This window comes from Xenopus tropicalis, chromosome 6 (assembly GCF_000004195.4).
Source record: "Xenopus tropicalis strain Nigerian chromosome 6, UCB_Xtro_10.0, whole genome shotgun sequence".
Lineage (NCBI taxonomy): Eukaryota > Metazoa > Chordata > Amphibia > Anura > Pipidae > Xenopus > Xenopus tropicalis.
The window spans coordinates 137197663-137224350 of record NC_030682.2 but is presented as its reverse complement, the minus strand read 5'-3'; the positions used below and the strand labels follow the sequence as shown (position 1 = coordinate 137224350).

General features: G+C 44.2%; 1 protein-coding gene across 1 annotated transcript in view; it reads left to right on the top strand.

Moving 5' to 3' along the window:
• The window catches only part of ext1 (exostosin glycosyltransferase 1), a 132900-nt gene that overhangs the window by 83226 nt on the left and 22986 nt on the right, over positions 1 to 26688 (top strand). Inside the window, 1 exon segment of the mRNA NM_001006729.1 lies at positions 26380 to 26473. Coding sequence (NP_001006730.1) covers positions 26380 to 26473 — 94 coding nt within the window.

The following is a 26688-nucleotide window of genomic DNA, read 5'->3' as shown; positions in this document are numbered from 1 at the left end:
AGCTGCTGTAGTCAGCCTGAAGGACCCTACCAAACAGCTGATCTGGGAGGGGTCAGACTAGCTGACCCTCACAGCTGCGGTTGCAGACAGTCTCTGTCACATGACTGTGCTCAACCTGGGCTTGTCAGTCTTTCTGCCCTAAATGGAAGATAATTGATTTGGTTGGTCACATGACAACATGCCAGAATAACTGTTGGGGGCTGTTTCTGATTCCTGGATTTGGGTGAGAGGGGGGACGTGCTGGAACTGCCTAGGGCAGCCTCCAACTAATGGGCAAAGTCTGTCTTCATAATCCATTCCGTGATGTCTTAAAGTCACGGGATGCTAACCCCCCCCCCCCCCCCCCCCCTTAACCTGGTTACTTGTAAATGACACACACAACGGTTATTTGTCTTAATTGAGTTCCAGCCCTGCTTTAAAACCCTCTAATGTGGCGACTTTTTCTCTCCAGCTTTAATTTAGCCTGTTGCTGCAGGGAATCTATCATTCTCGCAGGCCAGAAATTTATAGCACGATTTTCAAAAAACCAGAGACCTGCAATAAAACTCCTGCCAAGGTAAACTTTTCCTAACAGAAGAAACAGATGTTCCAGTTATGTAAAATATTCCCTTTAAGTCTTGCTCTCCTTGGGGTGTTCCGGTGATGGATGTTTCGGAAACGATATCGGGGCGAAATAAGTCAGTACGGAGGTCTCGCAGTAGTGCGGTTTGTCAGGATCTCCTTATGTGAGCACAAACAGACCAATCAATATCTCCGGTGCAGCTGTCAAAATGGCTGAGCCACTCTGCGCTCTGAGAAAATCCCATGTTATTGTGTGGTCTCTGGAACAAATCATAGTACCAGTAGGCTACATTTATTGTATATGCATTATACTTTCTCGTCTTGTACAGGTATGGGACCTGTTATCCTGAATGCTCAGGACCTGGGGTTTTCCAGATAAGGGCTCTTTCCATAATTCGAATCTCCTACCTTAAAGCTGGCCATACACGTGGCGATCCGACGATGTTTCGTACGACCATCGGTCGCACGAAACATCGTCAGATCCGCCACACACCATTCAGGGCTGAATCGGCAGGTAAGGAGGTAGAAACAATAGGATTTCTACCTCCTTCTGCCGATTCAGCTCTGAAGGGAGAATTTTGGTCAGGCGCCTTCTATGGCGCCCGATCAAAATTTTCTAACCTGGCCGATCGGCGAGTCGGCCGATATCAGCAGCTTCCTGCGATATCGGTCGACTCACCGACATACCATACACGCACCGATTATCGTACGAAACGAGGTTTCGTACGATAATATCGGTGCGTGTATGGCCACCTTATGTCTGCTAAAAAAAATATTTAAACAGTAATTAAACCCAATACGATTGTTTTGGCTCCGATAAGGGGTAATTACATCTTAGTTGGGATTAAGAACAAGGTACTGTTTTATTATTACAGAGAAAAGGGAATCATTTAACCATTAAATAAACCCAATAGGGCTGTTCTGCCCCCAATAAGGGGTAATTACATCTTAGTTGGGATCAAGAACAAGGTACTGTTTTATTATTACAGAGAAAAGGGAATCATTTAACCATTAAATAAACCCAATAGGGCTGTTCTGCCCCCAATAAGGGGTAATTATATCTTAGTTGGGATCAAGTACAGGTACTGTTTTATTATTACAGAGAAAAGGGAATCATTTAACCATTAAATAAACCCAATAGGGCTGTTCTGCCCCAATAAGGGGTAATTATATCTTAGTTGGGATCAAGTACAAGGTACTGTTTTATTACAGAGAAAAAGGAATTATTTGATTAAAATGGAGTCTATGGGAGATTACCTTTCCGTAATTTGGAACTTTCTGGATAATGGGTTTCTGGATAAAGGGGTCAGATACCTGTATTTTTTTGTTTCATTTCCAGATGCATATGATTGCCTTTTAACAAACAAAACTATTTTAAAAACTGCCCTATTTTCAGCCTTTACAGTTACTGTCGCTCAGATGGGACTGGAAATGGATGCACCCATCTACAATAAACATCTCAGCCCTCAATATGGCTAGTAGAACCGCCATCTTGTATTTTTCATGCAGGAAGAAAATATATATATTTAGTTATAGTAACCGTGAATACTACTTCCTGATTAGTTGCTGTGGGTTACCTTAAGCAAACTTTGCTGGTGATTTGGTTGTTGTGTTTTTACTTCCTGGTTTGTGCTACTTCCTAGTTATCTCTGTTAACCTCTAGAACCCTGGGCTTTATAAATAAAAAGGGAATTAAATTTTATGTTATTATTGTTTATATTTTCCATTGCTTCCATCATTTGCAGCATTTACTTTTATACCAAATGTGTTTGGGATCATTATCCTGCCCAGGCTTCGGGACTTACACAGGTTCCCCTTCCCACTTACACAGGTTCCCCTTCCCACTTACACAGGTTCCCCTTCCCACTTACACAGGTTCCCCTTCCCACTTACACAGGTTCCCCTTCCCACTTACACAGGTTCCCCTTCCCACTTACACAGGTTCCCCTTCCCACTTACACAGGTTCCCCTTCCCACTTACACAGGTTCCCCTTCAGTATTTCCCTGTATTTGACACCATTCATTCTATTTTAGTTAGACTTGCCCGTCCCTGCCGATGTGTTGGCATATATTCCACGGTGGCGTGTTAGCGTTTTGTCACAGCCTCGAGGCATGAATATCTAGTTCAACAAAGTAGAAAAATTATAGATATCCCTGTTGAGTTTTTCCTACACTTCCCGAGTTGTCTGTGCTGCCGTATGAGCCTCTTGTAAAGCAGCACTCTAATCTGCCGGATAACTTCTTGCCATATGCAGTGGGTTGCTTCGGAGAAGAGGGACAGCATCTGGGAGATTAGTGAGGCTCCTCTGAGGAAACGGATCATGTCGTATCGCTGATTCTATCTCCAGAATATTTTGGGAGCGACTGTATATTTAATCCAGGGACATCCGTCTTGTGGTCCACAGGCAGGCTGTCAGGAGTGCAGACAGGCAGCCGCCCCAACAAGTTCACATTATTGACATGGCAGGCATTTGATGCAATTTTAAGGGATTTAGTGCTACCCTCTGAGCTACAAATATTGCAGGGCCCAAAGCTCTAGAAATCACCCTGTGTGCCCACTCACCTTGTGTAACTGCCATCCTACTGTCGAACTATGTCCCTTCTAGAAGCGGTTGCCAGCCTGCAAAATGGTGTTTTGTACTGCACTCTACTAAATAAAATTGCTTGTTTAATATTAACTCATATCCACTGACTGCTACAAGGTAAGTAAATGAGATGGGGCCTAATCATTTAGTGCTGCTCAAATTAATTCCCTCATGGGAGCTCTAAAATGTTTGTATGTCAACTAGCCTTCCTTCTGTTTGTCAACATGTCTGCAGGATAACACTGCTAAAGCAATAGCTGGCTAAGCCATATCTGGCTCTTTTCTAAATAAATGTGCAGATCTGCCCATGTATGGGGCCCCCTGACAGGCCTCCCCGATCGCCATCTGGCCGAAAATCATGTCTATAGTGCAGGTTTGATTTTTTTGTTGTTTTTTATCTGATTGGGGAATCCACGGGCTCATTGATGTGGTTCTTGGTTTGACGTTTTGCCGTTGTTCTAATTAGGTCGTTTGGCATTTCTGTTAACCATGTGACATCACTATGCACAAACGACAGCTGATTACAAATGTTATCCTTAAGAAAGTGCACAGTTGATGTTCGAAATGCTGGATTTTTTTTAAAAATAAATTTAGATTTTTCACAAGTATTCTCGTTGAGTGCAATACTATGCTAAAATATATATATGTATTTATTTTATACGCATTGCCCAAGAGTCCTATGTTTTAGCCCATATCCAACCCCGGGTATGTGCTGTCTGTTCTATGAATTGTATGATGAGGAATATTGGAGCAGGGCCTGCTGCCCTGGGAGTTCTCAGAAGTTTATTTGCTCTAGCAAGTCCAGGCGTAGGATTGCGAGGGAGTTTTTCTTGTTTATTTTGGACATCGGAAGACTAACAGGGTCCAGCTGCCGCCTCCTCAGTTCAGATCCACCCGATTGCAGTGCATCGTATCTCAGGCACTTGGCTGGGCTTTCTAGTACGGCATCTGGGGCTCAGTCCAGGCCCGCAGCCAGCGCACAGCTGTGTCTTCCTATCTGAGCAGGCCCAGCAGGGGTTGGGGGGGTTGTAGAAGTGCTAACACTTTCCACCACTAAAAGCTCTGTGCATGCTTGTACTCTTGTCAATGCCATATTCACTTAGGGATCCTCTAGGGACCCCCTGTTGCACCATGCTCCTCCTGCTTTGCTGTAGGGCCCTATCTGCTCATCAAACTGCGGTTTGGCAGCCAAAGAATTGACAGTTAAAGGAGGCCTGTTTCTTGTATCCTAATATCGAGCCCTCCCTCCATTGCTTTCCTGTGAAAGATTTAACCTTAGCAGAAGAGAAGTCATCTCATAGATTAGGATCCTGTACAAGGGAGAGAGCGGAACCCAATTTCCTTGATGATAGGGAGAGCTAGTGGCGGAGGACAGAGCCATCATCAGCCTTGGAGGGCAGAGGAGTATTGAAGTTCCTATGCTGGACCTCTGACCTATTTAAATGAATATGTGAGTGGCTCCATTTCAGAGAAAGCTACACAACATAATAGGAAATTGCTACCATCAGGGGATAATGAAATGACACACAAAGGTATAATGGCCGCTGTATTCCCTATGCAGGCAGCAATAATTTTGCCGCCAGTCATGTTGTAATAGACTTCTGGAGGTTGTCTGTTGCTACAATGCACCCCCCTTCATGGGAACTTTTCCATTCTCACTTAAGGTCTCACTGTCTTTGTTAAAATAGAAATAACATCAAGAAATTTAAAGGGGAACTCTGCCCAAAAAATATTTTACATAATGAAACCAAATATAACGCTAATCGGCTTTGCATGTAGAATTAAAACATTTCAGATTTGTTTGTTATTCATTAATGTCATTGCAACTGATGAATGTATTCTGGGTTTAGTCTCGGCGCAGTGTCACAGAGATGGCGCATATGAAGGTGGGCCGACATAATAAGCAAAGTGCCCATTTACATGTATTTTTAGAATCAATATCTGTATAGCTAATAAATGGGTGATGGGAAGGTGTCCGGCTTTCATTGGTGACTGGGTACATGTTGCGCCCGGGTGCACTGGCAGAGCTCCCTTTTAGCAGAATTGGTGTGGCGGTGAAACTCACCGGGGCACCGGAGACTCACAGAATTAAATCAATCAAGCAAGTGAGATGATTATAATCAAGCCCACTCCGTCTCCTCTGCGTGTTTTCGTCTCAAGGGCATTTAAAACAAAGGAGCGCTGCTTTTGAGAGTGGCACGCAGCATCCTTATTATTCTATTAGTCAATTATGGCTGTTGAGGAAGTGCACTAAGTGACAGCGGAGCAGATTACTGCAATTCATTTGCCATTCTTCTGAGTCTGGAACCTTTTGTGTCACCCAGCCACATTGTATCACAAGCCGAAAGGCCTATCATTACGTCTCGAGTTGTTGTAATCAGAATATTTCGGGTGCCAACCCCCCCCCCTGCCCGCCACTGGCTGGCACAGGGCCCTCCTCCCCGTCTGTCTTGTTTTCCAGTGCCACAGATGTGTTACAGGCTGAGTCTGCAATTAAAAGAAGCATCCGTCTGTGGAAACTGTTGATTTGAATCGGCTTACACTGCTCTTCTTGCCTTGGTCTTGAGTTCTACTTGGCCTGATTATGCTAGTGATATTCAATGATACGGGATTAATAGGCAATTTAAAGGGGCAATGCCAGCTCAGAATAAAAAGTCCTTTCCCTTAGCAGAGATCTATTAAATATCTGTCACCGGACTCATTAATGGCCGGGCTGCAGCGGGTATGTGTCCTCAGTCTCATTAATGGCCGAGCTAAAGCGGGTATGTATGTGTCACTGGTCTCATTAGTGGCCGGCTCCAGCGGGTATGTATCTGTCACCAGTCTTGGGAGGGCCAAATAATTCTAATTTTAAAAAATGCTTTTCTTTTCTCTGTAATAATAAAACAGTACCTGTACTTGATCCCAATTAAGATATAATTACCCCTTATTGGGGGCAGAACAATCCTATTGGGTTTATTTCATGGTTAAATGATTCCCTTTTCTCTGTAATAATAAAACAGTACTTGATCCCAACTAAGATATAATTACCCCTTATTGGGGCAGAACAGCCCTATTGGGTTTATTTCATGGTTAAATGATTCCCTTTTCTCTGTAATAATAAAACAGTACCTGTACTTGATCCCAACTAAGATATAATTTACCCCTTATTGGGGGCAGAACAGTCCTATTGGGTTTGTTTCATGTTTAAATGATGTTTAGTAGACTTATGGTGTAGTGATCCAAATTAAGGAAAGATCCCTTATCTGGGAACCCCCAGGTCCTGAGCATTCTGGATAACTGGTTATATAATAATAATAATAGGTATGGGACCTGTTATCCCCAGGCCTGGGGTTTTCTGGATAAGGTGTCGCTCTGTAATTTGGATCCCCATATCTTTTAAGTCTGTTTAAAAGAAAAAACATTTAACATTGAGTAAACCCAAAAGGATTATTTGACTTCTATAAAGGATTGATTACATTTTAGGATCTAGTACAAGGTACTATTTTATTTTTAGAGAAAAAGAAGGTGATGCTTTTTAAAAATGTGAATTATTTGATTAGATTGGAGTCTGTGAAGATGGCCTTTCTGTAATTCACAGCATTCTGGATGATAGCTTTCCAGATAACTGATCCCATCCCTGTATTAAGTAGTTCAGTGGTTTGGGTTTAATCATTAACCAGGTTTTAAAACATCTAATATATACATTTTTTTTCTGTATGTATACATTCCAATGAACGCCAGTCTAATGTGTATCCTCCGTAATCTCTGTGCTTTGCAGCCTCTCACAGCAGTTAATCTCATATTTGACGCCTGCGTGATCCTTACTGGCCCAGAATCCTGCTGGAATGCAAACAATCCTGCGCTGTAATCTCATTTAAACCCTAGTGCCGGCCACACACAGGTAGATCTGCTCTGCCAATGTCGTTTCAACTTTTACTGGGGTTCAGCTTTAATCCCAGTGTTTGTTGCTGGTTTTGTGAATAGCGACTTGGGAAGCCAACCTGCCGTTCCATCCCAGTGGGGATAAGCCTACACTGGGGATTTACAGGCTGAGTACAGTAGAGAAATAGAAGACCTGCGGACAGATTAGTTGCTATGGGTTACTAGACATGGAGCAAACGTTGCCGCTGTTAATACATGACTTTTGACGTAATGTAATTATAGCTACGGGTATGTGACTTGTTAGCCAGATTTTTCCTGATAAGGTATGGTGATCCGAATTGCAGAAAGACCCCTTAAGGCTTCTAAAATCATTTAAATGTTAAATAAACCAAATAGGATTGTTTTGCCCCCAATAAGGGGTAATTATATCTTAGTTGGGATCAAGTACAGGTACTGTTTTATTATTACAGAGAAAAGGGAATCATTTAACCATGAAATAAACCCAATAGGGCTGTTCTGCCCCCAATAAGGGGTAATTATATCTTAGTTGGGATCAAGTACAGGTACTGTTTTATTATTACAGAGAAAGAAAAGCCTTTTTAAAAATTGAAATGTGAATTATCTGATTAAAATTGATTGTATGGGAAGATGACATTCCCTTAATTCAGAGCTTTCTGGATAACTAGTTTCCAGATGACGGATCCCATACCCGTACAAAGTTCCCCCTGGCTCTGATAACTGGTAGCAGCAAATTTGCTCCCAAAGGCTGAACTGTAATGATGAGTTTGGTGGCTATGGGTCAGTAGAACTGGAGCTAGCTGCGACGTGGTACCAGTGTATAGTAGCCCCTCACTAGGTGTTGGGTTCAGTGTACCAGCCTAATGGGGATATTAAAGCTCTATGGAAAAAAATACCAATTTATCCTTTAATTCCTACATTGCTGTACATGTGTATTGCCAGCGTGACCGGGCTTGGGAGTATTATATGCAAATTGACTGCATTTAAAAAAGCTTTTAGTCCCTGACCCAAATTGATAATGTGCTTTAGCAATGAAATGCCAGCGGATTGTGTAATGTCCGTACATTGGGCCCAGTGATGGGGCGCCAGCACCCACTCAGCACCCACTCCCAATCCCCGGGGAAAGCTCTCATGTGCCATTATCTTGCTCTGCGCCCATTTATTCCTGCCTAATCATTTGAGCGCTTTATCGTTATCCCATCCTCCAGCGGTTTTGGTATTTTTTTCTTTTTGCATTTTCCATTTCTTTATCCATTTTTTGTTGTGAATTTTAAAATCAAAATTCTTCAGCTTTTTATTTATATGGAAACCAAGGATTAGTTTGCCTTTGAGTTAACTGTAGTATGTTAAGAAATATCTATTTCATAGTAACCTTTCAATTAGGTTTTAGACTTTTTAGATTTTTTTTTGTATTTTATTTTTCTTTCTCTTCTGCCTCTTTCCAGCTTTCAAATGGGGGTCACTGACCCCGGCAGTCAAAAACAATTGCTCTGTGAGGCTACAGTTTTATTGTTTCTTGTGTATTACTTGCCCCTATCTTATTCACCTTCCAGCCTCTTATTCATATTACTGGTTACTAAGGTAAATTGGACCCCAGCAACCAGATAGTTGCCATATAGAGAGCTCCTTAAGAAAAAAGAGGTCCAAAAAGGGTCCAAAAATTGCCCCACTGTTGCACTGCAGATTTACATGCGTCATTCTGTGTGTTTGGGGTGTGGTCATGGGCACAAGGGGTGTGGTTTGGACTGTCCAATTTGTATAACCAATGAGCTCTTTTCGGTTAAAGCCCCTACAGGAAAATAAAGGATTATAATAAAGGGCCTATTAGCAGGCTATTATCGCACCATCTCTTCAGCATGTATCACCATTGCAAACATCCCCTCTGTACGCCAAATTATTGGGCTAATAAGTGTAAATAACTAACTAAAAAACATCTTCGTAAATGTTATGTATAACAAACCAAAAGAGCATTTGAAGGTAAACTTGCCCCTTTAATTTGGTGAGAGATTCATATGGAAATTCTACTTGAACTCGTCTGGATTCTGTTAATAACTGTAAGTGTCCTCTGTCAGATGTCATCAAGTTGTCCCAAGTTGCAGCCCTTTGGCTGTTGCTTAGCAACAGCTTCCACCCGCTGGTTATTTCGCCAGTAGCCGGTTAAACAGTGACTAAGGTCGGTATTAAAAATTCACAGGCAGTTACGTTACTGAAAAGTTAAGCTGATCCAGCGTAACCTCATACCCTCAGGTGGCGGGGAGGATTATTCACATGTTGTTGTACGTGTGACTGAATACTAGCATGTTGCTAAGTAACCGGAAATAGTGAGCACTTTTTTGCTCAGAGCTTGCACTTCAAATATGTAATTGCACAGTGACACCTTAAAAAAAACAGCTGCTATGTTTTCTGTCATATTTGTATTGATTCCTGCTGTAAAGTACATCTGTCGCCAAGGCCTGCGACTTTCTCTATTCTTGGTTTAAAGGAAAACTGAAGTCTTAAAATGGTTTATGTTTATATATATATATATATATATATATATATATATATATATATATATATATATATATATATATATATATATATATATATATATATATATATATATATATATATAATATACTTCATGGGCAGAGAGTTAGAGCAGCCCATTGACATAATGATCCAGGGCTTTAAAACTGTCCATAAGGACTCGCCATCATTTGTGTCGGTGGCACTGCACATGCTCAGTGGGCAGAGAGTTAGAGCAGCCCATTGACATAATGATCCAGGGCTTTAAAACTCCATAAGGACTCGCCATCATTTGTGTCGGTGGCACTGCACATGCTCAGTGTGCTCTGGGCTGCTGTTGAGCTGCTAAGTAATGAGAATTAATAATCAGCACTTTTTGTGACATATATACAGTATATTGTGCGTAGGTCCCTAAGCTCAGGTAAGTGGCGGCAGCCCAAAGAAAGTGCTGGGAATCAGCAGAAAAGAAGATGGGGGGCTACTGGGGCATCTTTGGGGGCACAGATCTTCCCTGATAAAGGCTTTGGGTTAGCAAAGGGGCCGAAAACCTAATGTGTAGCATTATATGTTGCCCTTAAAGCTTTAATTCAAATTATGACCAGAAAATGCTGCATTTAAAGAGGGGGGTTTATTCCTTCATTGAAATCTGCTGCAGTTGCAACCACTACAAAGTCCCAAGTGAGCATGGAATGGGCCTGCCTACTGTCTGTGTGTGCAACATTTGCTCATGCTTGGGCATAGGGCAAATTGAACATTACCTATTGCTTGTTTAACCATGTGAGAATGTGAAACTTAGTACAGATAATGGATCCTATACCTGCAAGTAATGAGCAGTTTGACCCAAATCCCTGTGTATTGGGTGGGTTCAGGCTGAGAAGGTGTGTCCCATGTACAGTATTGGCAGGGTGAGGGGCAAATATCCAGCAGGACTCATCCCTTTTGGTGATATAATAGGCTGGTACCACCCATGTATGGGTCTTTAGAGAGGAGTTAAGTCTGGTGTAGGTAATAAATCTTAGGGGTCTGTGTCATGGGTTTGGTTGGGGATGAAAAAATTCTGACCAGCACATTAATATCAGTTATTACTATCCTTTATATGGCACCAACATCAGTCCTTGCATCAGTGGAGCGCACAATCTAAGTTAGTCATAAGGCCCGAACTGGCAATCCATGGATTCAGGCAAATGCCAGAGGGGCTGCTGTAAGATGCCATAGACAGTCACTATTTATTGGGCTGTTTGGGCCTCTGTGTACTGGAAATGCCAGGACCTATTTTGACTCCCAGTCCAGACCTATTAGTCATCCTGTTAGAATTTTTGTTCTGTGGGCAAAGGTTTTTGTGACTCAGTATGGGCTAGGCGACATGACGTGGTCATTGGCAAGTTACTCACCTTGCTACCCCCTGAAATTTTGGATGCCCAAAATGGAAAGCATTTACTGTTTTGGGTGAAATTTTTGGACATATCTGGGTTTAAGTGGCCATGGCTAGGGCAGATTTGTATTTGCTAGGAGCCAGACACTCTTATTAAAGTAATTTCCATCTAAATTATATTACCAGGTCCCTAGATGTCCGTGCTAAACCTGTCCATTGCAAGTTATGGAGAAGTTCTTGGCACTGTGGCCCTATAGTGACTCCCAAAGAGCTGCAATGATAGCATCCTTGTGCATATGTAATCCATTCCCAACGCGCAGGTTCTCTCCGTAACCTGGGCCGTACAGCGTTCACCTGAGACGTGTGCATTTAGAGATTGGAATTGATGGCTCTGTTTTGCTGCTCTCCCAGTAACAATGTTAGCGCTGATTGTATCTGCTTTTGTCTGCTCCTCGGCTTCCATCTTCATTACAGCGAGACGCCGTCATCCCAAGTGAGGGGAGCTGGCGATCCGAAAGCCTGGCTTCCAAAATTAGTTCTGCTGCTGCTTAGAATGTACGAGTGGCTTTACGCTCCCATCTCTTCTACTGTATACAAGATGGAAGGGAATACACTCTGTAGCCATTGGCATCCTTTATTAATGTGCTGTGGCATTGTGCCAACAAAGCACCCCTCTCTGATATATGAATGAATTAGTATCACTTCAGGGCTCAGTTAAGTCAGATTCAAAACCCCTTGATGTAATGAATAAAACCTTTAGTAAGGACATATATTGAATTGTACATCCATCCAGATCCATAGTCACACCCTATAGTGAGCAGTATGGCAGCAGCTGTAGGATAGGAACCAATCAGCAACTAGGCTGACCTGATAGGGAACTGTAGCCTGTCTGTCTTGTGTGACTTCAGGGCTGTGATTTGCTAGTCCCCTCCTACTGTGCTTCTGGAAGGGACATGGCCACCCCGCATTTGAGACCTGAGAGGATCCATAGGGAGCTCCAATAAAGGGGCCATTTTTACAGACCGTATTAATTATCAGAGCAAAGTAAAACTAGCACCATATATTATTCATACTTGCCTACAGGAGCTGGCTTCGACTACATTGGTTTCAAAGTCAGAATCCCTAGGGCAGAGAAGGGACACAGACACTGCTTGCAATGGCAATAGCAGTTACATGCAACGATTTTTTATTTTTGGGTTTACGTCTCCTTTAAGCATCTGTAGGAAAGTGAAACCGATCAGAGCTTAGGGTAGAAATCAGGTTTATTTTGTTTGTCCTTTTAATTCCTCAGCAAACATGGGAAATGTCTCTGAGCGCCAGTGTCCCAGTTTCCATCCGAGCAACTATCTAATACCTTCCGTGCTGTAGGTCACGCTGAGCGCTCCCTCTCGCACAAATCCAATCATCAGATCCATCAGTGTTAGCAATGCACACTTAAAGCATCTCCCCTGGCTGCAGATTGGAAATAAAGTGCAAACAGCCGCTCGGAGGATCAAGGCAAAATGAAAAGGTCTCCGACAAAGTCAGCGGAGAAAAGCCACTGTGTAAGGGCAAAGCCGCCCCGACCTGAGCGCACAAAGCTCCTTATTACCAATCTGGGACACGGCAGTAGCCACATACCAGGGCAGCATCATGGCCGCTTGGCAAGCATGGAGGCTTGTGGGCGTCCTCATTAGTATTTCAGCAACCAAAGGGCACATTAACGCTAAAAACCAAGTCGCTGTAAAATTCCCTTAGTGCGGGGAATCCAAAAGGGCTAAATTGCAGAGTTCTGCTATTGGAAAGTAACCTTCACAGATAAGTAAGCAAATGGAATTAAGCATGCTCGGGAAGCACCGTGCTCTGGAGTCAGAATGAGCACTGCAAGGAAATGATAGACGGCAACGCTGATCTGTTCCATTCCCATCTTAACTCCTATCCTGCTATCTGCCCTTTTGCCCCTCTTCTTTCTAGGCCCGCTGACTGTAGCAAACAAAACCCCAGGCCACAGTTTTACCACTAAGAGTCCCATACACCAGTCGGTGAGGTTTTCCCGTGGCTAAGCCTAATTCCAGCTTTCTTTGTCGGAAGCCTGAGCGACTGACATTCCATAGATCCCTGGATTTCCCTTAATGAAGATACATTCAGTGGCTAGTAAGCACAATAATCTCTTGGTAATGCCGGCAACACTCAGTGTATTTTGTCTTTAATATTTAATGTGCTTGCAGCCGGGTTATTAATAACCTTGTATAAGTTTCCCGCCACTGAGAGACAGGTGCCAAAGCCCCTCTGGTTTACCAGGGATTTGTCGTGGAGAATGTCGGTGTCTGTTACACAGACCAGTAACTGTGGCGGGAATCTGCAGGCATGTATGCTTTGTGGCCCCTGAGAAGTAATGCCATGTGCTGTGTATAGCCGCATACCTGCCTGTTACCCATTACTATCGACATTTGTTTTGTGGTTCCGACTTGAGCTGCTGACATTAGTAGAAGAGGGATAGTGAACATTTATATATATCATTTCTGTGCCGAAAGGAAAGTTCTGGTTCTGATAGTGGGAGGTTGTAGTTCAGCAGCCTCTGGATGCCTTCTGCTAGCCACGGCAGGGTAATGGCCAGACACACACTGAATATTACCAGCCACATCCTTCTCCAGCGGTTGCAGCTGTATTGTGCAGCTGTTGGCTTCTCTACTCTTTACTAATTTAGCATTTAAGAGCAACATAGCAATTTGCCTTGCACGCTAAATTAGAAGCCCTATATTTCCGGTAGGATCGGCGCCAGCCCCTGTTTAAAATGTTTCCGGACCATGCTTTGTGGAGCTATAGACGAAACCTCTTTCTCTTGTCTTGTAGTTGGTAGCCTTCTTATGGGCCCCCCCAGAACCTGACATCTAGGGTCCACCCTTAGATATTAAAGTGCTCAATGGTATCAGTAGCTAGACCCACAGTGGGCTCCCTCATCCTCCCCTACATGCCAGTCCTACCCTGTTTGTGCCAGTCCTACCCTGTGCACATATATAGGGTTACCAAAGGCCAATATTACAAGGTAAAAAAAGTGCAACCCCTACACACATAGAATAATAGCTCTAGGTACCACCCTGTTTTGTTTTGGTCTGTTTGGATTCTGCCAGCACAGATCTATTTCTGTTTTGGAGTAGTCATATACTAAGTGTGTAATTATCTCTCACATTATGGTATCTTTTATCTGGAAATCTTAAAATGGGGTCTCTGGTAGATGGCCTCCCCCAATTCAAGCATTTAAAGCAAATAATTGTAATTTTAAAATGGTTTCCTTTTTCTCAGTAATAACAAAACAGTAGCTGCTTCTTATGGTAACTAAGCTGTATGAATCTATATTGGTGGCAAAACAGTCCTGTTGGGTTTATTTAATGTTAAAATGTTTTAGTAGGCTTATGCTACAGTGATTCAAATTGCAGAAAGACCCCTTATCCAGAAAACCTCAGGTCCTGAGCATTCCAGGCAATAAATCCCATTACCTGTGCTTCCTATTGGTTGCAGCGAATGGGGCAGGTACAGCCCGGGCGTGGCGCTTTATTTTTTGCCAGTAGGGAAAGGGAAAGTATTTGTTGCAGTTTTGCTCAGAGTACAAAAAAAAGTGACTGGACGGCAAACAGATTTTGTCATTAGCGAAGGCTGGGTGCTGGGCGAGCGTCTTTTCCATTGGATCGACAATTTGCTGCTGCTGTCCTGTTCCCCCGCACTACATATGGTTCCCTGTCAGATAATTTAACACCGCGAAAATCCTCTCCTGTATAAATTAGAATATATTTGCAAATGAATTGGTTAATTAGATTTTAGACATCTCCTGGGGACAGGGCAGATGCAGATGTCTTGTGACACCGGCGAGAGACCAGAGGCACGCTCTCCTCAGTCAGCTGGGTCGTAAGTCATTTCTGCCATTGCTACCAGCCCCCAATATACAACTTGGTCACGCTTTATGGCGGCGATTCAGGCAGCCTTTGTAACAGCTTTCTGACCACTGTGGTCAGAGATCCTATCTGACACCTGGGACTCTCTACTGCAGGATTAGAAAGTGACTGTGGCAAAGCTCTTGTTTAAGGGGCAGATAGGTTGTGCGGGATTCCATAAGTGACTTTTGCACCTTCATTTATTTTTAGTCCTGCCGCCATAGTCAATAGCACCTTGTATGGGGGGCAAAAGAGCGACAGTGGCACGTGAGCAGATAGGAGTGATAGCAAAGCCCTTGCTCGAGGGAAGTGAAACTCTGGTTTGGGATGTGCCACTTCCCTTGGTAATTCAGTCATGAAGCACCTCGGGATACAGATTTATCATGTGCCCAGCCTTTCCTAACCTTATTGCCCCTTCTCATCTTCTGACTTGCCAGTATAGAGTTTAAAGGCACAGCTTATTCCTGCATTTATCATTGAATGGGGGCTGCCATGCTGCTTGCCATCTTGCAGGCATTTTCACTTGTTCTCAGCTAAAAGGCACAGTCTATTTTGGCCACTGTTCTCAGCCTATACAGGCACTCAGTAATGCAATGCTTGGTGCATGCAGAGGGAAAAAAGCCAAGGTTCTGTCTCCCCAGGGATCAGGAGAAGGGCTTTCCATAAACAGGAGGATGAATGCTTGGGGCTTAATGAAGAACAAATCAAATTGCCAGGCGCAGCGCTTAAAATGCCACAGTATTGTGAATAAGCTGCCAATTAAAACTTGTTACTGTTAATGAAATCCCAAAATCCATGCTCAGCATAGGCTTGGACTGAATTCCATTCATTAAGATCTTTATCAATGCAGTTATTCCATTAGGGGCGAGAAAAATGATATTATCCGATCCTGCTGTGAATGGGAGGCAGAGTTGGAAGGGTCGCAGGGAATGGGGATGGGAGAGACAGTGGAAATAATCAAGAACTGGGCATACATTTAAAACAAGGCATTTAACCACCATCATGTTTATAGGGAGCCACATTGTGATGTGGAATTGCAGCTTCAGCCTTGCGTCTCACAGGAAGTTGTGGCTGCAACATTGTTTGCTTTTAAATAGATTTTTATTGGGTTTAATAATAGAAGAAATCAGGAAGATTGAACTCAAAGGAATGTACATGCATCTGAGAGATTAGCCATCACAGTAGGGAAGGGTCAGGAGGGGGCAATGTGAGGAGAGGTTGGGGATCTGGAGCTAAGGGAGCCCCACTCCAGCACTAAGTATGCACATGGGAGTACTATGGAACTTATTGCCCCAAATTAGTCAAATCGGACCTGTTGCTCATGGGCAGCCATGAGCTCCAATTCATAAGCAGTTGGGAACCTCAGCTCCCAGCATCCTCAGCTGTCAAATGTCCATCCAGTTTGGTTCATGGCTCATTCATGAAATCCTCCCTGCCCCTGACTATCAGTATATGAAGTGCTAGGCGGCTACCGGCTGCAGTCTAACAGGGACATTGCTGAAATGTCAGTGCGGCTCTGTTCTGTAAGACCCGAGGCATATTTCGCTGCTACACCTGCCTGACTCTGATCCTCTTCCCCGCAGCCCAGGCTTATTAGAGACTTTCATATCCGTGCCGCTACCAGAGGAGACCTGGGATGCATGTACATACCCTGTATTGTCTTAGAAAGCCTTTCCTTTACAGATATGTTCCTTTGATGTGGTTAAACTTTGCCTTAAAACCAGCTTCTAGCTGTGTTTTCCTTCCTGCCTATATACCCACCTTGGTTGAAAATCTCAATTATATATCCCTTCTCAGTTTTATTAGTACTGGTGGTACCCTATTATATAACATATTCCACCATGTGTTTTAACCATAGAGACTCTGCCAGCCTAAAGGGATAAGTCTATTGCTTTGTAATTCTGCAGAAAGAGTGCTTAGTAAGCTGTGCTGAGGATGGGCACTAGGGGGTTATAATAATTAACACAATAACTGCTTGTTTTCTAAACAGTTTCATGTCTGGGGGCATTGCATTCTCTGTAGAGAGATATTTGCTTTTACATGTAAGTGCTGCCATGTTGCTTGCCTTCGGTCTAGAGGCCAAGATAAAAGCTCCATCTAGTGGCCATAAACTGTTTTTCTGTATAAACAGAGCCATGCTGACTTGCTCAGCCACCCTGCACACATGACTTGCTGGGCTAGCCTTACATATTTTCTGGCTATTTACTTGGGAACCAGTGATGAGCATATATTCCTGCTCTCAAGCGAGCCCAGGGTAGGGGGGGTATAGGGTCGAGCGAGCAGTACAATGCACATAATCAGCTATTTTATGGAGATGAGGTCCCTTCTTGCAATGGGAAGTCAGAACTGAATTACAGCTCCTCTAGGCTCCATAGGAGCACTTTATTATTATTATTATTATCTCTCGGGCCCCAGGGCTTTCTGTTTCCTATGTGACTGCTGCTGAGACTCGCACAAGCTAGCGATCCGAAATCCTACAGCTAAAATATCATTTGATTCTGCACAGTAACCCTCCTAAATATATATGCTGCCTGTATGCTTCCACTGGATATTGTCTATGCTGTATGTGTATATGTATACATGTATAGGTGTGTATATATATATATATATATATATGTATAGGTGTGTGTATATCTCTCTCGCTCTCTCTCTCTCTCTCTCTCTCTCTCTTTCTCTCTCTCTCTCTCTTTCTCTCTCTCTCTCTCTCTCTCTCTCTCTCTCTCTCTCTCTCTCTCTCTCTCTCTCTCTCTCTCTCTCTCTCTCTCTCTCTCTCTCTCTCTCTCTCTCTCTCTCTCTCTCTCTCTCTCTCTCTCTCTCTCTCTCTCTCTCTCTTATATATCTATATATATATCGTATATATATATATATATTGTATATATATATATATATATATATGTATATATATATCGTGTATATATATATATATATATCGTATATATGGAACCCGGAAAATAATAATACACCAATCAAAGAATTAATTGATATAAAAACACATCTGGTTGCCATGGGATACAGAAGTGTTAAACCATTGCACCTGTAAGTGAAGTCCAGTAACTCACAGTGGAGGCATGCAAAGTCTTAGGGCTCTGGCACACGGGGAGATTAGTCGCCGCAATTAGTTGCCTTGCGAGGCATTTTCGGTGATTTGCCGAAATCGCGTCGCCGCGTGTGCCATCCCACTGGTGACTTACCGGTGGTATGGCAACTCGCGGGCGACTAATCTCCCCGTGTGCCAGAGCCCTTATAGCAGAAAATAAAATTGTCCTGTCTAGTTTGCACTTTAATTCTAATTTTACATCCTTATCTTAGATCCTTAGCAGACCTTGGCCTTGTTCTGTACCTACTAGACGCAGCACTAAGAATGCACTAGTGCAACTGTAACTCCCAGTATCATGTGCTAGTATCAGCTTGATGTAGTAGCGCCAGAGATAAAGAGCCGGAAGATCAGAGACTGGGAGATAAGCCTCTTACCTCTGTGACCCAGCTGTGATGGGAGCCACACCTGTCGTGGCATAGTAGCTTATGGGCTTGGCTTCCTGTTTGCTCTATGGATTCTCCCCCCTGTTTAATCTGGGGGGGGGGGGGCGTTCCAGCTGGCAGATAAGTTAGCAGAGGCATGTAGGCAGTGATGGAGGGGCCCTGGAAACAATATACTGCTGTTCCACTGATAGCTGCTGAGTGTTTAGTTCACAGGGGGTTAAAGCGGCATGTGGTTGAGTGCGCTATTGCAGGTTGGCATAGAAGGCAGCAATGAGTGATGTTAATGCAGCCTGCCTGGCACCCTGTGCGTAATGTCCCTGCCTGCGATATACCAACATGAATTCCCCTGTGCTTCTCTTCCCGGGCGCTGAGCTTAATGTTTTGTATCAGAATCTGCAGACTCACCGTAGTGAAATGTAACCGGGAGCGCTGGGGCTTATTCACATATGGCAGCGCGGCAAGCAGTCACGGTAATACAGGTTATGATAAACAGGTTTTATATTGACTGCAACCTGACCGAGAACATGGCTAGAAATGTTGTGTTTTCTACAGCCCAGAGGTTCAGCAGCCCTACAGCAGTAATGATCCCTATCTTGGACCCTGTTAGGCCATCACTTGAGTGTCAGTGGCACTGCACATGCTCAATGTGCTCTGAGCTGTGGCTGAGAAGCATTAAGAACATCTTCGTTATCAGTGTAGTAGTTTGCTGGGTGGGTCACTAATACTGGGGGGGGGGCATTTGTTAGGGGAAGCTTTGGAGTCCAGAGAGGTTTTCCCTGCCGTGGGTACCTAACCTTACCTTCAAACCATAACTAGAGGGACTTTGAATGTCTCTGTTATCGTGTAGCTGTTCCACACAACTTAGCAGAAAATAATGGGCATACTGTGAAGACATGATAATAATATATGCCTTGTCCGTATTAATTAAGGCTGATATTAAGCATGGAATTAAGTTTTGTCTTGAGAGGCAGATGTGCCCTCCCTTTCCCATCCTGATTACCAAGCGCTCTTGACCCTTCGATCAATTATCACCTTTCCTAGTCCAAAGCAATCAACACATTTTGTAGGGAACGCGGCGCCTGCTGTTATATAGACTCCTATGCAAGGGAAATTGGCCCGAGCCCAGCAGTGGCAGTGCCCACAGTGGCAGCGCAATGGACAAAATGTTGAAGGGAATGACTTTCCCCATAATCATGTACAGAGCATATGCTGATGGCAGCGGTGCAGAGACCTTAATGAGCTCTCTGTCGGCCACGGAGAAGTTTGGCGTGACTGACTGCCATCTACTGGTCGTTGGGTTAAACCTCGAGGCCTTTGTGTTGTTCATAGACTTTCCCAGCTCCCTGGGCCCTCTCCTCGGGCTAGGGAAGTCTATAAACCACACAAAGGCCTTTTGAGCTTAAATCTGCTCTGGTGTAGCAAAAGTCACTTCTCCTCCAATTGGTTCTGGAATCAGAACCAGCAGTGTAGGGAATATAAACCACTTTTTTCTTGGGTGGAAGAACTGGACTAACAAGGTGATGCACTGAACCTCTTTATATGATCGAGCTGGAGTTTTAAACGCCCAGACCTTGGACTCCGCTACGTGCCATATGATATTGCTGCCCCTGCAATGGAAGCGGTGAGAGAAACCAATCCCAAAGTTGATAAATCCGACCCCATGTTTGAATGATTGAAATAGTTGCTCTTGGATTAACTCTGCTAAATAATGTATTGGTGAGTAAGGCGAGTAAGCACACTTAGGGATGCATTGGGGAACCTGATAGGTGTCTGTGTGTGCGCTTAAGTGCCGATCCTATGAGCGCTACTGTTTCCTGTATCACATGTCGGCCAGTTTGTTCGACAGAACCCTTGGCTCTCTCTGCTGTCACCGACACAACTTGGCTCAAGTCATTTCACGCTTGTATCCTGCTGCTTTGTGTGTCTAGATGGACTACATCTCCCAGAAGTCCCAGAGAGCAAAGGGAGAAGGATGTCTGTTTATATTAGTCTTTACATATTCTATACATATACTTTATTTACATTGCTTTTGTTTGCCTTGAGGGTTTAGAAGAAAATATTGTCGGAATCGTATAGAAATAGAAATATTTTTATTCTACAGCCCTCCTGGCTGTACTTGTGTATAATAATAATAATAATAATAATAATAATAATAATAATAAGACGACACTCTGAAAGGGAATCCAAGCCCTTGTCCATTTTGCCCATGGCTGCAGGTACTGTCAGAGATGTTCATCAGCTTATTGGCTATAGTGTCGGTGTCCTAACTCAAGTCTTTTTGTCTGGGTTTTGCTTTTGTGACCCTTTGTATCCCCAGAATGGGGTATATTTCCTAGCCATACAGCTGGCTACCCTAGAGGGTCATGAAGCAGTAAATGGGGGACAGCCCTAATGGCAGCGAGGGCGGGTCAGGTCCTTATTTGCTTTGCTAGATACAGGACTATAGAATGATTACTGATGCAACCTAGTGTTTGTATAGTTATACATCTGTGATATAAGATAAGCAGGGTGCTGAGCCAATGTCTAAGGGCTCTGGCACACGGGGAGATTAGTCGCCCGCGACAAATCTTCGCGGGCGGCTAATCTCCCCGAATTGCCATCCCACCGGCGACAATGTAAGTCGCCGATGGGATGGCGCACGCTGCGCAGGCGATTTCGGCAAATCGCCGAAGTTGCCTCGCGAGACATTTTCGGCGATTTGCCGAAATCGAGCTGCCGCGTGTGCCATCCCACCGGCGACTTACATTGTCGCCGGTGGGATGGCAACTCGGGGAGATTAGTCGCCCGCGAACAGGGAGATTTGTCACGGGCGACTAATCTCCCCGTGTGCCAGAGCCCTAAGCTGCAAAAAGTCAAGAAACAATTGAGGGAAAGTAGCTCAACTGGAAGAATGCCTTCAGAATTAAGGTGGGCTTACACAGGCTGAATTAGCTGCCAATATTGGTCCTTAAGACTGATTCATCAGCTTATCTGCCCCTGTATGGGCATGAACGATGGGCCAAACAACCGAATTAGCCTGATATCGCCCACCCATAGGTGGGCATATCGGTAGAAGATTCGCTTGCTTGGCGAGTAAATCTGGCCATACTGGATAAGATCTACTCATTTGGCAACCTCACCTCATGAGCGCATCTATACCTGACTTAGCAACCAAAGCAGTGGGCCAAATCGGTATGACAGTGCCACAAAATCGGATAACGGTGGCCTACGGAGAATAGGACTGCGTGATTTTTAAACCTGATAGATATTTTTGGTCACATTGCTCCAGTCAGTAGCTCTTGGGGGCCCTAAAATGGGCTGAAAGTGTTGGTCCCTCCTGACTGAGTTGGCAGCTTATTGGCTAGCTTTAGCACATTTTATTGGCTATTTAAGTATATTATGGCTGCCTAGGTCTCCTTCAGGTGTGCGTACCTGTTTCAGTGCCCTGATCACTTTCTTTTTTTAGTTCCATATATGACGTTCACATTTGATCTTGGTCTAGAGATAATGCTAATGCTTTCAGTATAGGATTTATCGGAGTTCACTTTATCCCACTGTTCCTTTTTCATTATATTTGCATTTTAAGCATAGAGAGAGAGCAATTATAGAACAGAGCGAGTGCCTTTGTGCTGAGCGCATTGGCTTGCCGCGCACCAGCTTCGGGTGACCTTCTCGCCTAGGCGCTGCGCCTTCGCCCAAACCCAACTTTAATGAAGCAGACAAGATGGAATCTTCCGGCACTTTCCTCACAGCTACTTTCCGTTCTTTTGTAGTTCATCTCAAGGTCGTCAAATACAATTATAGGAGAGCATTAAAATTTTCAAAGAAGGGAGGCAGCGCGCGTGATTTATGGAATAATTATCCAGGTTTCGCTCGATCTTTGCTGGAAAATTACATCCATTTTTTTATGGGACCACGAGGTATTATCTCCCGGCGAATGATAATTAAACACCTGTGAAATCAATTAGCCCTCTGAGCAGAGAGGGAGATACACGGCAGGATTATGCATTGTCGCTCACACAAACTTTGTTAGGTGGATACTCGGGCGAACGCATGAACAACGGGTATACATGTCCTTTATATTGTACTAAAAGTGGCCCATACACTGGCCAATACTACTTAGTATCCAGTCAGTCAGATATTAATGATCTATCATGGTATGGCCATCTTTCTGTTCAGTAAGGTCGGTAGCCCTGTCTGTGGTTATTGGCAACTTCCAGTTGACTCTGTTCTCCAAACCAACCATACACTGCTTGCCTAATAGCACTCTGGGTACCGATTTATAGACTTTCTTTAATGGACCAAGGTGGTTATACAACAGGTATAGGGGCCATCAGACTGAGGACCACTTGAACGAGCGGACACAATCCCAGATGTGACGGTAAAATCAAACCGGATTAATTGGATTAATACTTGCCCAATTTTTAGGCCAGATATCGATCAGGGAGGCCTGTCGAGTCGGCCCGTCGAGTCGGCCCATACACAGGCAGATAAGCTGCCAAATCGGTCTAAAGGAATGTAATCCGCTACTTAAATCTGCCAATGTCTGGCCACCTTTAGAGAAAAGGGGACAAGGGAGCCAGTATGGTTAGTGGTGGGATAGAAGTGACCCAGTCCATAGCAAGTCTTCTCAGTTATTAATTTCATGTGTGTGATCCATTCAGTACACACTGGGGCCAGGTTCTGGGGCAGCAAGTTGTATCTTTTGATGGAACTTGTATTAGAGAGAAGGGGGCAAGGGGGCCACACTGAGGTCCAGTATGGTTACGGGTGGGAGAAAAGTGGTCTGGTTCATATCCAGTCTTGTCAGTAACCATATCATGTGTTGGATGGGCCAAGCAGCCATATTTGCTTTAGATTTTACCATTCCCAATACTTAGCGATGGTAGAAGACAATGTGACAGCCCTGAATGCCATCCCGCCAGTTTAACGCTGCTCTACATGGCTGTACATGATTAATACACATGTTCAGGAGCTCTACAACCCCTTCTGGCCCTGAAGGGTTCCTTATAATGCGCTTACCCCAACTGGAAAAAAAAAGCATAATGAATAATTTTTGCTCACTTCAAAGTTCCATGTCTTAATGAGGCTCCGCTGCCTTGTTATTGGCTGCTGATGGGCAGCTTGTGTTTATGGTAATCAGGCCTCAGCCGTAAGGGAGGGAAACGAAGAGGCGGAAAGAACGTAGGCAGTATAAGGTTGGTGATAATGAGGCCTCAGCCAACATAAGCTGCTTTTCTTGTTGTGTTTTGTGTATATAAAGACACTTATTAGTCTGTACTGATAAAGGCTATGGTGTTTGGATGCACAGGATAACAACATGGGGATGGCTAACGAACAATGCCGCAGTGGAATCACTAAATATCCTCATTGCTTTATATCCATGGCCAAAAATTCTAGTTTGGGCTTTCTTTCCATTCTGTAGTCAGTAGTTAAACACAAAACATACACACAGGGTGGCACCTTAAAAGGCAACTATACCCTAGTTACTAGGGTCTGCCCCTGCTGAATTGTGCTTATTACAGGGGAATAACTATGCTGGCAAAGTAGAAAGCCACAGTACATATAATTTCACTTTGTATTCCGCTACCTCGTTCCTTTCTAAGAGATGGTATGAGTGATGGCCGAGGGTGGGGAGGGAAATAAAGGAGAGAATGGTGGATTAAGTCTAGTATAGTACAAGCGATGGTTCCCATGGTGCACTGGGTAGTTTCCCATCACTTAAGTGCAGGGACGCGGGCGAATGCCGAGGGCTGGAATGCGTGCAACGGCTGATTAGTCACCGCAGGGTCTCGGTACACGGCTTCTGCTGCCCAAGATAATAGTGAAGCAAGAATCTCAAGCAGCCGCTTAATCCCCCGCGCTGATTGACAGGGTTGGAACATCAAGACCAAAATTACAGCCGCTCTCTGAGAGCCATTTGTGTTTTTGTTTTGGATCAAGGGAGGCCGAAGGCTCTCCTGCACAGATATTGTTAATGAAAACCTTTTATTGCTTCTTTTCTCCCTGCGGCCAATCTGTAGTACCTTGTATAACCGGCTTCTCTGCCACCGAGCGGCTACATCCGCACACAGCCATGAACAATAAAAAGAGAGGCTCCTTGCAAATTGTTGGCTTGTTCCGCGCTGCTCAGGTTACCGTAATACAAACGCCATCATTCCCTTTCCGGTTCTTCATTGGGAGGCAGGGGCCTCTTACATGCCATTGGCCCCGTTATTCCTCCCATGGTGGCACTAGTAAATGTTATCGTTGGTTGCAAGGTGCCCATACACACATGCGCTATTTGGTGCGTGTATGGTGGGTTGACGAGGTGACCAATACCAGCAAAAAGCCTTGGATAACAGGGTGGAAAATTTTGAACATTGGCAGTAGGTTAATGCTGAATCTTCAGATATGCAGGTAGAAAAATTCTACCCCTATCTGATGATTCTGCTCTTAATGTTAGTGGAGTGGACAAACTATCTTTCTTTTAACCAATGGTCGCAGGAAAGCTCATTGTGTATGGCCACCTTTACTTACCCCTGCCATCTAGACCAGGCTCGAATCAAATCATAACTTATGACTTCGAACAGTTTGTCTTTTTTATTTAATGCGCAAATTTCACAATTAAAAATTTATAATCCCCACAATCTCAATGGGGATCATCTTCCAGTGCAAATGAACTGTTCATGGGTTGTTCAGCCAAATGATCCTTTGCTCACTGTATCTTCTCATTCATGGACAGAACGTGTTCTGACACTTCCGCATATAAAAATAGGTTCCTCTCGAGTAAAACTGAAGGAGGGAAGAGCAGCCCAAATGTGATGCCTGCAGGCAGCGATTAAATTAGCCCATTAGACATTCTGCAGTTGGTTCTGTGTTGGGTCGGATTGTTGCCGGTCTCTTGCTGGCCACTAACTTCCCATGTACTTCCATGAACTTTTTATAACTTGGCATTCATTAATGTCAATCAGCCGGCTGTCAGGGCTATTGATGAATTCACAGCTTGCCTTTCCAGAAGTCAAAGCTCCCTAGAAAGCCTTCAGCTCATAGTTTTGGAAGGTTACTGTTGTACTTTGTAGCCTGGACAGCACTCAAAGTAATAACCCAATAGGATGGTTGCAATTAGTTGTTGTAAAAGACCAAGCAGGGTCAGACTGGGCTATTGGGCGCTGGGAAAAATACTTGTGGACCCCTAAACGGGTTATGCAGGGCAGGGGAGTATTCTTTGTGGGCGTATGCCTGTGTGGCTGGAGGTGGGCAGGGGGAGTGGCCTAATTCACAATGAGGGTTATGGGCCTTAGCTGTGGGTTTGCGATGGGGTGGGGGCCTCGACGGGTATGGGAGGCCATGATAGCGGGGTTGGAAGCTTTTAAGATGAGGTCACTGGAGTCTGACACTGTGAACCCATAACCTTTGTGGCTAAATCCTATGTAAAGATTTAAGACATAAGCATTACTAGTGTAGTGGCCGGGGTCTGTAAATGGGGACCGGAGCTCTTCCCCCCCCCCCACCAAGGATTTTTCTGGAATAATTTCCTTATTGTACACTTTTAGAACAGGCTACTTAAATTTCTTAATGTTTTCCTTGTAAGTTGGTTTAAAAGGGTGCTAACCTTACTCCACTTCTAGTAACCCATAGCGACCAATTAGCGTGTAGCATTTACTGGTCTGCTGTATGGAAAACATCTGATTTCTGGCTGTGAGCTACTGGACCAGGATCAAGTTTGGGCCCAATAATCCGTTATTGTTTGATGCCATCAATTGTACTCTCTAAAACACCATAGATCCAGTACTGTATGGTCTGTGATTGGTAGGTTCTTCCATTTGCAATGAAAGGGTTAAAAGCAATGCCACTAGCGGAGAATGGTGTTCTACATATCTGCATTAAAAAGTGTTTGTAAAAATCTTCGTTTATGTATATATTTCTGTTTGCAGAATATAGGCTTTAATTGGGTTGGTTTGATGCCATTGGCAGCGGAGTGATTAGGGGCGCCACCGCTGCTGACTTGGCCTTTGGCACATTGCTCTTTGCCGAGAGAGACTCTGACTGTTACCTTCTTGCTCATTACCATTTCTGCCCATTTCAGCGGGTTTAATTGGACTTTTCTGTTCTCTCTCGCTCAGGTACGATTACCGTGAAATGCTGCACAATGCCACTTTCTGTCTGGTCCCCCGTGGCCGAAGGCTTGGATCCTTCCGCTTTCTGGAGGCACTACAGGTATGAAGGGTATGAAAGGGACGTTGCATGATGGGAAGGAGAGATGGGTCGGTGAGATCGCTCGAGTCACCCCGGGCTGAAGTGGAAATGAGTTCTGCTTCGTTACCTTAAGAGCTGAGCGGTGCAATTAATCTCTCTCAGGAGATGCATCCTACTGTTAATGGCTGCTTGGGAACCGGGGGCCCGGGGAACTGGACATTTCTGCGTGATTCCAA